The sequence below is a fragment of the Hippichthys cyanospilos genome, chromosome 2 (genome assembly GCF_059441005.1).
Source record: "Hippichthys cyanospilos isolate Australia breed blue-spotted pipefish chromosome 2, RoL_Hcya_1.0, whole genome shotgun sequence".
Taxonomy (NCBI): domain Eukaryota; kingdom Metazoa; phylum Chordata; class Actinopteri; order Syngnathiformes; family Syngnathidae; genus Hippichthys; species Hippichthys cyanospilos.
The window spans coordinates 3,535,604-3,552,495 of NC_142370.1; the positions used below are offsets into that span (position 1 = coordinate 3,535,604).

General features: G+C 41.5%; 1 protein-coding gene and 1 pseudogene across 2 annotated transcripts; both read right to left on the reverse strand.

Annotated features, from left to right (window-relative positions):
* Nucleotides 1-659: 659 nt before the first annotated feature.
* dtx3 (deltex E3 ubiquitin ligase 3) lies at nt 660-15,520 on the reverse strand. 2 transcript variants are annotated; one of them, XM_088407921.1, is made up of 4 exons: nt 15,371-15,520; nt 12,854-13,608; nt 6,522-6,739; nt 660-3,651 (listed from the first exon to the last, which is right to left on the reverse strand). In XM_088407921.1, exons 2-4 carry the CDS (start codon nt 13,592-13,594, stop codon nt 3,576-3,578), a joined length of 1,035 nt encoding a protein of 344 aa, XP_088264047.1. In that variant the 5' UTR covers nt 13,595-13,608; nt 15,371-15,520; the 3' UTR covers nt 660-3,575. The 2 variants fall into 2 exon arrangements, with proteins under 2 accessions (XP_088264047.1, XP_088264046.1); XM_088407920.1 differs by lacking the exon at nt 15,371-15,520 and adding an exon at nt 13,844-14,458.
* On the reverse strand, nt 8,023-10,840 carry LOC148426893 (uncharacterized; annotated as a pseudogene).
* Nucleotides 15,521-16,892: the final 1,372 nt, after the last annotated feature.

A 16,892-nucleotide genomic window follows, 5' to 3' on the forward strand; every position in this document is an offset into this window, starting at 1 on the left:
GGCGAATCCGCGATAGTGGAACCACGAAGTAGCGAGGTTTCATTGTATTGTCTTCCCCAGTGTTGCAGAGGACCAAAAAAAAAAAAGTCCAAAATAAAAAAGCACTAGTGTTCAACGTTTGCACAATCTTACACGCCCGCATGGGTTGGATTTGCATCTAACGTTTTGCATTGAAAGGAATTTTATGATTGATTTAATCTACGCAGGACAGAACATTGGGGCATTATATATTTTTTAAAATGTAATCATTTGTCAAAATTGTGTCCAAATGGCATTTTATAAATCTATTTTTTGATTGTCAGCAACCTTTTGGGGGGAAATAGACCCGGTTTGTGATAAGGTGTGCGATTTGCAGATTTTATTTTCTAAAGTTCAGTACAGCTGTAAAGTACCAAATATACTTGTCAAATTGAATCTCTTGAATAAGGCACTTGTTTGGCTTTCTGGCAAACATTTGCAATGGGAGTCCTTGGAAAAATTGCTTTCTAAAAGGGGTCCCTGACTCCCAAAAAACCCTGCTGGACAAGGCAAGACTCACATGGGGGTGTCCCAAGACGAACCACGGAGACGACCTTGCGTTCGTTAGGTTTCGATGCTTCTTGCTTTCGTTACGCATGGTCAGTTTGGGGGAGGGGGACAGACATGAAATACCCAACACATTGACAAACAAAAGCTTTTTTTTATTCAAGTATTAAAATGTAAAGCACATTATTCTGATTATCAACAAAGTACCAATTAACAGAAAAGCAAAAGTCAATAGCATGTGTAAGCTCCCTTCTTTCTTCTCATTCATGTACGATGCATAGAAATGTTTATACAGTAGATTTTGCAAAACTACAAACCTGCGTCCAAAAAGATCTTTTGGTCCCTTAAACAGAAATGACAACAAAAATGCTCTGATGAGAGGAGAAATGCATGTCATGACAAAAAATGATCACTTAAGCCAAGCAGGTGACAGCGCTTGAGTGGTGATTTACATACACATAGTATCTCACCAAGGTTTTTCATGGGGCGACACCGAATACATTTTGACACAATGAACAAATACATTTACTCTTCCTTAAATTTGAAATGCAGCTGGCGCCAAACGTGAGGACACCCATTAGTCAAATTTATGGTCACTGACTGTCCGATGACTGTGAATGTGTCCCGACTGTATTACAATGACATGACATTTTTTGTATTTGCTGCACTACACGCCCAGCTGGTTAACTCTTAACCATTGTGCACCTTCTAGCCATTCGGTTATTAGAATTGTATTCTGATTAATTTAACAGCAAGTGGATTGCAAAAACACACGGTCCTACAGTAAGTCCAACAATCTCTATAGAATTCAGGTTTCATGAAACTCCTACATTTCAAAAATTAAGACCCACCATCAAGACTCGATTAAATCATGCCTTTTTCATGGCAGGGTGTATCAAAAGTTGCCATGTTTCGAAAAGTGCTAAAATGGGAGGAGTTGATGTAAACACAACCACAACATACTTCGCTTCCACTCATGAGTTCATGCTGAATATTTTTTGTCAGTGATCATCAGGAAAGGCACAACACAATCCATGCTTAATTCCAATACTATTTGTTCATAAATTGCTTTCAATTGCATATCACAGATCCTCGATAAAGATAAAACATACAACAGTAGTCTTTAGACTAGCTTCAGTTCTTCAGACTCCCAGTTTGACAGGGAGAGGCATAGATTTTCATTTTCTTTAAAGAGCTCTTGTGCCTTTCGTTTGGTTTAGCGGCTTGTATGCCCTTCGTTTTTGACATCTTCATAAATCTGGTGAGCACTAATTAGAGTAGCACAGTACTAACTAAGGTTGTATGGGCTTGATGCCTTGGGATGACGCGGGAAGATGGTTAGACCAATCGCGAAAAGCTAAATAATTTATTTCTCGCGAAAAAGCTAAATTACTTCAAACGATCCCCATTTTAGTTCAATATGAGCATGAGGAAGAAATGAAACAAATGTGTCAACAAATGACAGTGAGTTCAGACAGCTTTTGCTGCAAAACATACAAAGAAGCAAGGAGAAAATGTGGACAAAAAATTGTCGGAAAGTGCTTTAAATGACAGAAGTTTAGCGGTGCTATTTTGCCATCTGAGAAAGAAGGAACTCAATTTGAGACTTTTGCAACAAACTATGATCACAAACATTTGCATAGGAAAAGGTATATCCCAGAGCTGGACACTTCGTCGGCATTGACGGACAGTCCGTCAGCCCGTCACCGAGAGATGCCCGTTTCGCCGATAGAATGACTGGATTTTTTTTTAAAATGGCCAATTAAAAATGTGGGGATTGCAATTTTCATCCGTCGTGATCATCGGGAGAGACATCACGTCATATGTCCGCCAGCCTGCCATACCACTTTTTGCTTCCCGAAATATAAATCAACTGTTTATCTGCTATATTGCTGCATCTTTATAGAACAAGCTGCAATTAGACGGCAGTCAATATGGCATTAGTCACTTTACAGCACCACCAAGCAGTGGAAAAATGTCTTCAGTTGAGTGAAGAAAGTGGGTTGCTTCAATTCACTACTTTTCATTCACAGCTATAAAGCACCTACTTTACCAGAGATTTTTATTTGTACGAAGTTGCTCCCTGTCTTGGTTTTAGGTTTCTTGCTGAGAAGAGCATTCTGGGATGCGTTTCGAGTAACCAAAGAATGCAGACCAATGAGCATTCTTTCGCTGGTTGGCTCTTGGCCAAGAAAATGCAAATTTCCGAATTAAATACGTTTTTAGTAAATTCAACTTCAGCAATACTTAGTCTCATTTGTAGTGTATGTGGCAGATGAAATGTACACACATTTAGACAAAAGTAAAAACACGTCCTCTGTAGTTGTAGGGCAGGCGGTTACAAATGGAACTGACATCCATCAATTGATAGTCATGCAACGCATGATAATGCCATCCAGCGGAAATGATGGTTAATTGCACTCTCGTCCCCTTTATTAATCATGGTGTATTGTAGTTTAGGGTTAATCCCATTAGCTGGCTTTGTTTTCATGTTACACTTACATTATATGAGTGTATTGTGTTTCAGTTGCAATGTAACTGGAGAGCCACAAATATGGCGTTAACTTGAAAAACAGAAAAAAGTAGTACGAGTGCTGACAGAAGCATCTGACAAATGACGGCGCAGAAAAAAAAAAGTCAAATGTCGTCCTCTAGTGGTGGCGGAAGGATGGGCAAAAATACACTAAAAGACTGACAGACTCACTATTACAATTTCGTCTGGCTTAAAAACGATGACGGAAAGCGGGCAGGGCTGTGACGAATACCGGACCAGAAAAAAAATGTAAGTTGCCCACCCCTGGTATCTCCAGAGCAGGAAAATAAAAAGGTAATGAGTGATCCTCAAGAATATATGACACGAGCTGCACTCGCTCATGCCCACCACACGTAGTAGCGCTAAGCTCAAATCAATTCAAGAGGGAGCACACTGGCATGATCTCTTCTCCAGAAGTGCCTATTTTGGCTACTTTAACATTCACAGATGAACTCGGAACCATCTTACCATTGTATACCCGCCCTCAAGCAACGCAAACTCCTGGGCATCTTTCATTTCAGTCCGCAGTGATGCCCTTCTCTCGCAGCTCTTCTGTCACACGTACCAGGTAAGTTGGGTCTGGGTAGCCAAAACTGGAAAAAAATACAACACTTTTACTTTCAGTTGACAAAAACATGACAAAGTGATAAATGAAGTCCATTCGTCCCATCATCTACCACTTTATCCGTAGTTGAGTCCATAACCCGGAGTTTCCAAGCTGCTTCCTCAGAGGAAGACGGGTCTGTGAAATTGAGGAGGTCTTCAATGTAGTGATCCCTCACTATTTCACACCTTTCCTATGTGTATCAGTGCATCGCAGATTTTTTTTTTTTTTTGGTTAATATTGCGGAGAAACACGCTTGTAAATTTTCCTTGCATGCCAGACAGGACAACTACACACCGGATTCGGTTGAAGTTGGGAAATTGTGTAAAATGTAAATGAAAACAAAATACAATCTGAATATCCTTCTCAACCCCTATTCAATTGAATACACTACAAAGTTAATGTTCAAACTGATACTTGTTTTTAGCCAAATAATTATTAACTTTGAATTTCATGGCTGCAACACATCCAGTAGAAGTTGGGAAAGGGCATGTTTACCACTTGTTTACATCACCTTTCCTTTTAATAACACTCAATAAAAATTTCGGAAGAGAGGAGACTAATTTTCTTAGCTTCTCATGTGGAATTCTTTCCCATTTCCCATCCGCTTCATTTGTTCAACAGTCCGGGATCTTCTGTTTTATTTTACGATTCATAATGCGCCACACATTTTCAGTGGGAGACAGACTGCAAGCAGGTCAGGGGAGAACCTGGAATTTTTTACTTAGAAGCCACGCAGTTGTAACACGTGCAGAATGTGGCTTGGTATTATCTTGCTGAAATAAGCAGCGGCGTCCACAAAAAATACGTCGTTTGGATGGCAGCATAAGCTGCTCTAAAATCTGTATGTAATTTTCAGCATTTATGTTGCATTGTTGGGAACAAATGCACCCCCATACCATCACAGATGCTGGCCTTTCAACTTTGCGTTGATAACAGTCCAGATTCATCAGCCCACAAAACACTTTTCCATTGCGCATCAGTCCATTTTACATGAGTTCGGGCCCAGAGAACCCGGCGGCGTTTCTGGATGTTGTTCATTATCGGCTTTTGCTTTGCATGGTAGAGTTTTAACCCACACTTTGATGAAGCGACGAACTGTATTTACTGACAGTGGTTTTCGGAAGTTTTCCTGAGTCCGTTTGGGGAAACCCCCTTACACACGTCGGTTTTGAAGGCAGTGGCGTCTGAGGAATCGAAGGTCACGGTCATTCAGTCTTGGGTTCCGGCCGCGGCGCTTACGTGCAGTGATTTCACCAGATTCTCGGAACTTTTTGATATTATGGACCGTAGATGTTGAAATCCCTAAATTTGCAATTTTGCTTTGAGAGATGTTGTTCTTAATTTTGTCACGCAGTTGTGGACAAAGTGGTGAACCTCGCCCCATCCTTTCTTGTGAATGACTGAGCATGTTTGGGGAGGCTACTTTTATACCCAATCATGGTACCCAGATGTTCCCAATTAGCCTGATCACATGTGGGATGTTCCAAATAGGTGTTTGATGAGCTTTTCTCACCTTTCTCAGTATTTTTCGTCACCTTTCCCAATTTCTACTGGACGTGTATGTGGGATGTTCCAAATAGGTGTTTGATGAGCTTTTCTCACCTTTCTCAGTATTTTTCGTCACCTTTCCCAACTTCTACTGGACGTGTTGCAGCCATCAAATTCTCATTATTTGGCAAAAAACAATTAGGTTTATCTGTTTGAACATTAAATATGTCGTCTTTGTAACGTAATCAATTGAATATGGGTTGAGGAGGATTTTCAAATCCTTGTATTTTGTTTTTATTTACATTTTACACAATTTCCCAACTTTAATCGAATCCGGTTTGTATATATGCACTTGCTACGAGGTAGACCGTCACTCCTCTCTCGGTATACCCAACAAGCGGGAGAACGTGACAACTCCTGCCCTCATCGGTTGATAGTTGGACCTGGAACCAATCACTTGTCTTGTAGGATTACCCATCTCCCTCATTAAACACACACGCGAGGGAGGAGAAAAGAGGCTTCACCGGCACGTACTCAATATCTTACCTCGAGTTCTTTTGTAATAAATTGGAATTTCAAGTGTAAAGTATGATTGTTATCGTGTTTGGTTAGCTACAGGCCTCACTTTTCCGGGCGCCACTAATTTAACCACGAGTCTCCGTGAGACTGCAGCCAAATGAATGGAAACGGGAAGGGACGATAGTACAAATAGGTTATATGGTTTAATTTAAGATTTAAGTATGTGTACTGCAGTAATATTTGTCTTAAATCTGGAAAGTAGTTGGCAGTGCCCTATCTCCGCTGTACTATCTCCGCTGTACTATCTCCGCCGTACACAGTGTTAATAGTGCACTGCTTCCCCCCTACTGAGACGCCGAACGGTAGACCACAATTGCCTCGAAGCAGAACCACCCTGGTTTTTGCCTCATGGACCGCCAAAGCTGCACTTCGTTTGGCCATTCGGTACCTGTTAGCTGCCTCCGGAGTACCTCGGGCCAAAAAGGCTCGATAGGACTCCTTCACCTTCACGGCTTCCCTCACCGCTCGTGTCCACCAACGGGTTCGGGGATTGACGCCACGACAGGCACTGACTACCTTACAGCCACAATTTCCATCAGCCACCTCAACAATGGAGATGTGAAACATCTCACTTGCTTGGCATAGGCTCCTAAGTATGGTCTCTTCTAAGACGCTGTAACCTTTTAAAAATTACACGCTGCAGATAAAAGTATTGCTCACATCATCCTCTCATACTGGCCATGGCCAGTCTGTGTTTCAAGAGTGGGGCTCTTTGAATGATCTTGGTTTAAAAAAAATAAAAAACCTTACCTTCGGCTTGGTTTAAAAAAAAGAAAGAAAAAAACTTACCATCGGGGCCCACCCCATTTTGAGGTCTTGTGGTGAATGTCATTCCAAGTGATGACATTTTGCAAGCCTGTCGTCATGGAGGTACCGATCGTGAAGGTAAGGCGCTGCTCAAAGGCTCGCCGCAACAGGCCTAGCACACGGTTCCCATCAGGGCTGTCAGGGAGGTAGGCCAAACGGTCTGTTCCTGGGTATCGCACACCCGGGTTGGGATGCTCTGGCTGTAGACATCAAGAGTTCACAACACACTAGGTCAATAAGGCTGTTTTTTCAAGTCAAAATAACTAGAAGAGTAGCTAAAGTTGCAAGCAAGTAAATAATGAACCCTTGTGCACTAGGCTTCGCTGGCCTGTAAAGGTGCTCATAACGCCATAAGATTTCTCGTCCTTGCATAACACGATCAATTTTTGTATTGTATATGACGTTTCACAATAAACCTTATTGTATCAAATAATGTATGCACAAGAATGCCTTGGTACGCTTTTCTTTCCTTATTTTTCTATTTTTTTCACAAAAGCATGTGACAAAAGTGGATTGAGAGTCACTCCTTCCGATATCAACAGCATATGAACAATCGGAAATTCAGGGCCCTAAACAACAACTTAATTACTCCGACACATAATTACATCGCCTGCTGTATTTAGTGCTGTATCTAGCATAAATTACCATCTTTCTTAATGTACAAGTCGACCTCCCATTTTAGTCACCCCCCCCTTTTTTTTTTTTACTTAAATTTGGGTTTTTACAAAAACGTGAGTATATGACTTAATGCAGTGTTTCCCAACCTTTTGTTGGGAAAGGGGGGGGCTGTCCGCGGCACAGTCAATGCCGTAGGTGACATTGTCAAGTGCGGCACACATGACAACGTCTCGCGGCACACTGGTGGTTGAAAAACACTGACTTAGTGGTTACACATATCATCGCTGTCCAATTGAAATGCATGGTGTGCGTTATGAAAATGATGAGATTACAATACTTTTAGATGCATTCCTTCATCGCCTATCACGTAACAGTGTTGCGGTTATGGGGGGGAAGGGGAGGGGCATCATCACTATTTTACACGCCAAATGGCTCCTCTTATTTAAATCCCGGACCTGCTTGTCATTTGCGCAAAGATCCTCATTACTCTTACACGGTTGGGACCCGTCCCAATTTGTTTGAAATAGAGGTCTTCCGAGATTATTTGCTCATCGTCGTACTTGGGCCGATCTTCACCCAAGTGAAGACTGTTGTGAGATCAGAGCATGGAAGGTTGCCCTTGACTGTTTCTCCCCCAACCTGCCGGCTTCTTATGAAGCCACTCCTTCGTTGCCTGAGCGGTGTGTTTTGGGAGCGTTGTCATGCTGAAAGACCCAGGCACGTTCCATCTTCAATGCCCTTGCTGATGGAAGGTTTTCATTCAAAATCTCACGATACATGGCCCCATTCATTCCCTTTACAAGGATCAGTCGTCTTGGTCCCTTTGCAGAAAAACAGTCCCAATGCATGTCTCCACCCCCATGCTTCACAGTAGGTATGGTGTTGTATGGATGCAACATAAGCATTCTTTCTCCTCCAAACACGAGTTTGAGTTTATACAAAAAGTTTTTTTTTTGGTTTCATCTGACCATATTACATTCTCCCAATCCTCCTCCGCATCATCCAAATGCACTTCAGACGAGCTTGGACATGTACTGCCTTTAGCAGGGGGACAATTCTGGCACTGCGGGATTTGAGTCCCTGGCGGCGTAGAGTGTTACTTCCGGTAGCCTTTGTTACTATTGTCCCAGTTTTCTGCAGGTCTTTCACTAGGTCCCCCCGTGTGGTTCAGGGATTTTTGATCACCGTTCTTGTTATCATTCTGACCCCATGGGGCGAGATCTTGCGTGGTGAACCAGATCGAGGGAGATTATTGGTGGTGTTGTACGTCTCCCATTTTCTTATAATTGCTCCCACAGTTGATTTCTTCACACTAAGCTGATTACATATTGCTGATTGTCTTTCCAGCCTGGTGCAGGTCTACAATTTTGCTTCTGATTTCCTTTGACAGCTCTTTGGTCTTGGCCATAGTGGCGTTTGAAGTGTGACTGAGGTTGTGGACAGGTTTCTTTTATACTGATAACGAGTTCAAACAGGTGCCATCAATACAGGTAAGGAGAGAAAGAGGAGCTTCTTAAAGTTATAGGTCTGTGAGAGCCAGAAATCTTGCTTGTTTGTAGGTGACCAAATATTTACCGAGGAATCTACCAATTAATTCATTAAAAAAACTCGAACAATGTGATTCTCTGTTTTTTTTTTCTTGTTTTGTCTCTCATCGTTGAAGTGTACCTATGATGAAAATTACAGGACTCTCTCATCTTTTTAAGTGGGAGAACTTGCACAATTGGTGGCTGACTAAATACTTTTTTGCCCCACTGTATTTCACATTCAAATTAATAATATACAAACAGAATGTGGAAAAAAAGGTTTGGTTTTTGAGTTATGAGGGTATAGGAGTTCAAAATGAGAGAAAACAACAACAAAAAACTTGACGTGTACACCATGAAGTACGGTAGCTGCTAGCTAGTGAGTTCCCTTGACATTAGATTACTTTTAAGGCAGTTTAATGTAGTGGTTCTCAAGTGGGGCTGAGGGGACCCCTGGGGGTACTTGAAGAAACTCCAGGGGTACTCGAGATTTGAAATAAACAAACATGCAAAAATCCTTTCAAAATAATTGCGTTAATGTTTCAGGAAATTATAAGTTCATAAAACAAATTTTATGTTCAGTAGGTTATTCAATTTCATTATTTTTTAAAGTCAGATTTCTCTCATCCTCAGATTGTTCGACCCAACTTGCCACATGCTAACTCTCATTACCTATTAAGTTAATTTATTTATTTATTTTTGTGAACAGATCTCTACTATAATCCCAAATGTTTAATATTCTTCTGTATTTATATTTATTTATTATTGAGGACAGGTCTGACCTATGTTATTGTCATCATCAAATATTAATTAATAATTAAGTTTATGATTTATATTTGTCAACAGACCTCGACTGCAATCCCAAAAAATGACGCTTTACGTTGAATATTTTTCCGTGGGATGATTATTTCTTATTTAGAACTGGTCTGACACTTAATGTATAATATTTCTGTGGACAAATATTAAGAAGTTAATGTATAATATTTCTGTGGACAAATATTAAGAAGTTAAAGATTTCTTTTTTTGGAACAGATCTCTACTGTAATCCCAAAACATTTTTAATTACTTTTATTTGAAAACAGGTCTGACACTTTATTTTGATTATTTTTTTCTGGACAAATATTTATTAATAATTACCATTTCTTTTCGATAATAGACCTCTTCTACGATCCAAGAGAGGACACTATGTTCATTATTTTGTTTCCAATACAAATGAAAATGCTTTGCTCTGTTTAAGGCAGGGGTGTCAAAACTCATTTTTGTCGCGGGCCATTTTGTAGCGAGAACTTTCTTCATTGGGCCGATGTGCTGAGGAAACCAAGTCGATTTTAAATTGTCTCATAGTAATATTACTTTACACAGCAAATTGATGGCTTAGTTGTTTTGAAATGAAAAGTAAAGCATTCTAGTTTGTTCATTTATTGTTTATATTACTCTAACAGAACAAACCAAAAAATCTCAACTTTATTTTTCATTATACACGACAAGCTAGAGTTTAGCAAGGGTCATGGAAACTTACATGATTTGCTTTTGTGGGCCACATAAAATGACGTGGCGGGCCGGGCCGGGCCTTGAGTTTGACACGTGGTTTAAGGCAGGGGTGTCAAAATCATTATTATTGAGGGCCACGTTGCAGTTAGTTTCTGTCAGAGGGCCGGGATGACTGTGATAAAATACATTTTGGGTGTATTTGTCACACTTCCAACTAGTTTTGAAATCACAGAGAGGGTGAGGGCAAAAAGCATTTGCTTTTTCCCCTAAACAATTTTTAATACTGAAAACGACTTACAAATGTGGTATTTTGACCGGTAACTTGAATTGGAATGGGCATTTCGCGGGCCGTGTGAAATGATGTGGCGGGCCGGATCTGACCCCCGGGCCTTGAGTTTGACACCTGTGGTTTAAGGGGTAGTTGGATGAAAATATATTTTGTTTCCCATAGAAATGAAAATGATTTGCTATGTTTAAGGGGTAGTTGGATGAAAATATATTTCACAGGGGGTACAAAACTGAAAAAAGGTTTAAAACCACTGGTTTAATGGAGGAGGCAAATGACTCTTTCACGGTGATGTTAACATCCTCACGCTGTTGCCGCACTTACTCTAACCAGGCTGACTTAAAAGTCTGTTCTGTGGGTCTGGTGTCGCTTTGTTCCATGACCAAAATGTAGAGTCTAAAATTTGTTTAAAAGGGGGGAAAAAAAAAAGGTAATAAAGACAAAAAAAAGGTAATTCATAATGAAGTGCAACTGTTATTTGGTCTTCTGAAAAAGCAAAATCCCCCTGTAAAAGCTCCATCCATTTTGTTAAATTATAATTTAACAAGAAGAGTGACTTGTTTATGTTTGCATTCACATGCTATATTGTTGATTTCCCCGTAGGCTGCTCAATTTTGCAAATGTCTAAATAAAAAAACTATTAAATACCTGTAAATTGATATTGAGCATTATTTTATAGAATACCTTTAGCAATTTAATTAAAATGACACCTTGTTTTCGTGGACTTGCATCTTGTGAGACATGTCTCATTGCATTTGTGTCTAGACCAAGTCGTAAAAGTAGGTAATTTTTTCATTATATGACTCGACAATATATAGAACTTTGGGTCAATTTTAAGATTTAAAATAATACACTACCAGTCATTATTATGGTTAAGCACTATTTGAATGTATTTTTTGTATTTTAAGTATTGTTTTAAATAATCGTTTGATAAAGCAGCTATGCAAATGTAATAGCAGATCACTGCCCCCAATTCAGCACATGATTTCATGCATTTCAAAAAAAATTATAAAAAAATTAAACACACAACTCATTAGGGAGCAAACCGAAAAAAAAAAAAAAGTTTCTGCAACATTTATATTGGGATACGCGGATACTTTTTGTTGAGTTGTCATGCCTCCCGCTGCTGTAATGAATCACAGGCATGATGATCTAATGACAGAATGAAACAGAACGGGGTCTGTTGCCATGTTCCTGGGAAAGAAGATATAGCAGTGATTGCATGGACTGAGAGTAGAAGGACTTCCACCAACGCCCCCCACTATTAGAAACGGTTACCTTGTTGCCATAATTTCTCTCCTTCACTTTACAGGGCAGCAAGTGGTTTTGCATCGTGGGCGAACAATAGAAATAGGAACCAGAACGGTAGAGAGATCTGCAACGGTGCACATCTTTGTCCGCACTTCTCTGGGGTAAAGGTTTGTTGTCTTCCTTCTGGTTTGTTGTTTATTAAATGTTCTGGGTTGTCTGAACCTGACATTAATCCTGTCCCAGTTTGATTTAGTTATCACTGAAGTGTCTTAAACATCTGCTTAACGCAGAAAACACATCTGCTTAACGCAGCAAAACCCACAACCTGCATGCTCAACCCACTTCCAACAAACTTCAAGACTTGTTCCCGATTATAAGATCATCTGTCTTGAATATCAGCAATCTGTCAATCAACACAGTGATCTGTGTAAACTATAGTCGTGCACACATATTGCACACAATATATTTCGTCAGTACGAGTTGGTTAATTGACGAGAAACTGTACAACGCAACGTAGCTTGTTGACAGTGGGCCCAGCACTGGCTTGTTGTGTATTGCAAAGTTGCTAAATGACACTAGAATCTCTAGAGGGGTGTGTAATGAAATGCTGGAATGCTATTTCTTCTTATTGCTCCCATTCCTATGGTCCGCAGGTGTCAAACTTGGGCCTGGGTGCGAGATCCGGCCAGCCACATCATTGTTGTGGCCCGCGAAATACTGATTTGAATTCAAGTTCCTGGCTAAAACACACAATTTGTAGGTTGTCTTTAACATTGGAAAATTTGAGGAAAAACCATTTTGATAGCAATACTCGTTTTGAACGGTTTTTAGCGGAGTTTGATCTCAAAAGCAGGTGAGTGTGTCACGGACACTTAAAATTTATTTGACCTCACAGTCATTCTGGCCCCGACAATGTGGCCCACCGATCAAAATGAGTTTGACAACGCATTGTCCCAATGGGAGTGAAGGGTTAAAGGGTTTAGACACATTTTTGTGGCGCTTGGAACTCGACAATTTACATGTAAAAAGCATCTTGTGAAAAATTCACGTTACGAAATGACTTCCGGAATCAATTAATTTTATGGGTAAAGGTACCACTCTCACAAAATTTTCCATGCAAACTAATCTGTTGATCTACTCACTGCCTGTAAGCCAGGAGGGAAGCTGTAGATGATGAAGATACACCCATAGCCTTCATGACCCGGGAGCTGCAGGGTGGGATCCCGCTCGACAATCATGGTGCCATTGGCAGGCTGGTTACCAATGAGCTGGCCATAAACAAGGCGACACACAGGACAGGCCCTCTTCACCTTGAAAGCTTGATCCAAGCAGCATCTGCAGAAGGAGTGGCCACACTTCTCCAGGGTGGTCTTGTCTACAATGTCCCCCATGCAGATGGAACATGAAGTCTTGTCGTCCACCTCGCCGTGCGAAGTCGTTCCACAGTCTTTCCGGTAGGCTACCTCGTGTTGCACGGAGAAGGCCTCGTCGTCTGCAGCCTTTCGGAATTTCTGCTGCTGCCTCTCGTTCCTCTCGTCGTTTGATTCGAGGACCCCCACGCAGGGCAGCAGGGCCCTCTTCCTTTTGGGGTGGCCCTCCAGTTTGCTCATCTCCTTGCGGGCACAGCGGCAAAGATCGATGAAGGCTTTGCGTGCCTCGCTGGAAACCTGAGCGTCCCCCGCCCCAGCGAGCCTGGAGCCTGGCACCGGCTGCAGTCTCACCGCGCAGCAGCCCCCCCTCTCGCCCCGCCGGACGATGCCTGCATTCATGCCTTGCTTGTGCTGGAAGTCGATAAGCCAGGGCCTACCGGCGGCGGCCAGGTAGTCCCACACAGCCTGTGACACCAGCACCTCATCGCTCCCCTGGCCCGCACGCACGCTCATCTCGTCAGAAGAAACTGCGGGATAAACACACGGCGGACTTAAACGCTTGTCAACATGTCACGCTTCCGATCAAGAACACAACCGACCCGTTGCGATCAGCTGATCGCGAACGGAGGCTGAGAAACATGCGTGCGCGCCGCGATCAGCTGATACAGGAAGCTGTGGAAACAAAAAAAAAGGAAAAAAAACAAACAAATGCACGACTCTATGGCGTCAAAACAAACGCTCGCGCACGCACGCACTTATTACCTTGTGAGCCCATAAATCCTCTCAATGGCAACAGACACTTCCAGCCGGCGAGAATTATAGCACAAGACACGATGACTGCAAGGAGGAGCGAATGCTATCGCAGCTGCTCGGCGTTTCGCCATTCTCCAACGGGAAAATTAGCTTTTTCGCAACATCGGTTCAGCCGCCGATTTGTTCCCAGTTGATAATCAACAACCCTTTTTTCAGTATAATCTCCACCTTGTCTTGTGCTAGCTGGTTGAGTTCCGCCGTCACTTGTTTTGAACCTAGCACTAGCGACCAGCCTTGCTAACAGCTTTGTCACCAATGGAGAAAACAGTGAGGAGGAGGATGCAGTAGCCTGGTGATGCGGCGGTGAATTCTGATTTATTCGGCGTCCAAAATCGTCCAATTTGTGCTGTCCGGCAGATACCTCAAAGATGGAAGAGACCGTCACAATATCCTTCCGACTGTCGTTTTCCGACCGACTCGACGATGTGATATTTCACTCTTAGTACATTCTGTACATTTTTTTCCTTGCAAATATAAAAATAAGAAAGGTATTTTATCATCTAGGATGGGACAAAGCCCGTGCACATGAGTATGTTTTAAAAGCCACCAAGCCCAAAAAACAAATAGAGACCCGGAAGTTCGTCACTGTTTGCGTGATTGGCTACTTGGCGAGAGGGTCTGCTGAATTTTCCGTGACGATATTGATCGTCAAATAATGGCACATTTATGACGAGTAAATATCTATTGTGACGTCGGTGCTGTACCGCTACCAGTACTGTGTATATCTGAAATGTTCGTACGAATGCTTTGCGTGAACTCACATGTTGCTTATCTGGCGACTTCCACGCAGCCGTATTTCTCAGGAGATTCAAATAATTCCACTGTTAATATGCGAAAAGAAAGACACACGTCTGTATTCAAAAGGGCGATTCTACAACCAGATATTTAGGGGTGCCGAGCTCCCGGTCAGGCAAGATTACTTTAACCATTTGGACATTTTATACACACTTCATTTCGCAATACCTGAAAGAGAAACTAAACAAAAACGTTAAGGTCATAGGTATTCAGTCTGTTAGAAGCTTCAAAACTCCACGTTGCCTGTCATTCCACGACCGGAAATGTCACATGCAGAAAAAGTGCTGACCCTGATTGGTTAGAAAGCAACTCTCAACTGTTGCAGTTTTAGTTATTGGCCCAATTTTTTTCAATAGAGAAACGTAACGAGTTGCCACGGGAATCCTTGTAGGTTGTAATATTAACAAATGCAAGGGACAAAAGTGCTAGAATCTCCCATTTCAAAGCAAACAGGACAGTGGGTTCTGTCTGTGGGGACTTTTTAAAAGGATTAATTGAACCAATTTTCCTTTGCATCCATATTGATTCATTGAAAAACACATTGTTCACTGTCTTTCAACATCTGTAGACTGTCTCACAATCAAGTAATTTCCTCGCCATTCATGCCCGTTCCCTTTAACAAACTAGCAGTCCCACAATTCACTCAGCCAAAAGTAAGGAGCTAAGCAATGTGTTCCTTACCCTTTTGTATTACTTGTGAAGCACACGGTCAACAGCATTGCTGTATGTTTCCTAGCGCTTGGAGCACATTAAAAGCCCCAACGGTCCAACCACCTCAGTGCTCCAGATCACAGCCTATGCCAGCAGCATCATGGGATGGCACCAGTGCAATCTGATTGGACTCTTTCTGTGGCATTGTCGTTTTATCTTTTGTATCATAGCAAACCTTTAATTGTCTATGTCCCATAGGAGTTGAGATGATGTTATATGCTGCTTTGTCGGACGATGATCGGACAATAACGTCATGTCTGTCTTTTTTACCTTAATGTGAGTTTCCAAAGCAAAAATCTTTAAATATTTTTTTGGGGAGCTGCAAAAGTATTAGAATACTTAATGCACCCTTTTTTTTATTTTTAACAGGTAACATCCATCCATCCATCCTTCCATCCATCCATCCATCCATCCATCCATCCATCCATCCACCGCTTATCTTCTTTAGGTTCGCTGGCGTCCTGGTATTTATCCCAACTGTCATCGAGCAGTGTACAGGGGCCACCCTGAACTGGCATACGTCAAAAAGACGCACGAGTGTTTCACCATTTGTTTGAGGACGACTCTGGCGAGACACGAATCTTTTCATGAATCTCTCCTTTGGATTCGTGGATCTGATCTATTGTGTTTGTGAATCTGAGCCTTTAGATTTTAGTTGAATATGCAAATTGAGATGACATGCCAAGCTACCACACATTCAGTCGATCTGCAAATCAAACGTGCTGCCATTAGTCAACACGCATACGTCTTTTTGACAGCGATCTTACTCCATTCATCAATGACTAATTGTTTGCAATGTGAATGCCCAATTTATTTATAAATTATTTAATGAAATTGATAGGCTTAAGACTTGTGACACCAAATCCATACATTGTTTGAAAATCAGTAAAAGAAATTATAAATTGTTCCGTTAAGATGATTTTGAAAAATTAACCGCCACATAAACACAACAGTAAATAAGTAAAAAATAAATGAAAAAGTCTTTATTTGTAATTAATTTATCTTTATTTCATAATGGGATTCCGCTTGAGCAGTGTGTGCAATTCAAAAGAAAGGGTTTTTCAAAACCAACTGCAGTTCCTGTTTCAGCCAGCAAAAGTCACTAGCTGTTACAGAAGCTTCCCAAAATGCCATTTTCCCAAAAATTGGCATGGAAGAAGCCATGGGTTTGCTTACAGCTTGTTTCCCCCTGTGGCCACGTTGGTTTCTTCCGGGTAATCTTGTTTCCTCCCACATTCCAAAAACATGCATGGTAGGTATGTTGGGAACTGTACTGTAAATAAATGGTAGTTCATCTTTGTGTGCTCTGCTGTTGTCTGGCAACCAGTTCAGCGTGTACCTTGCCTGCTGCCTGAGGACAGCTGGGATAGGCTTCAGCACGCCCGTGACCCTAGTGAGAATACAAATAAATAATGGATACAATGTAGATGATAAATGGATGCCTTATGATGCAAAGCCTTGAAAAAAAAAAACCTGAAGTGAATTTACATCC

What these genes read in the sequence shown, in the direction of transcription:
- dtx3 (XM_088407920.1), bottom strand. An exon ending in TCCCTCCTGGCTTACAGGCA is followed by an intron (nt 6,740 to 12,853) that starts GTGAGTAGATCA and finishes TGATGTCTACAG; the next exon opens with CCAGAGCATCCCAACCCGGG. An exon ending in AAATGGGGTGGGCCCCGATG is followed by an intron (nt 3,652 to 6,521) that starts GTAAGTTTTTTT and finishes ATTTTTTTCCAG; the next exon opens with TTTTGGCTACCCAGACCCAA.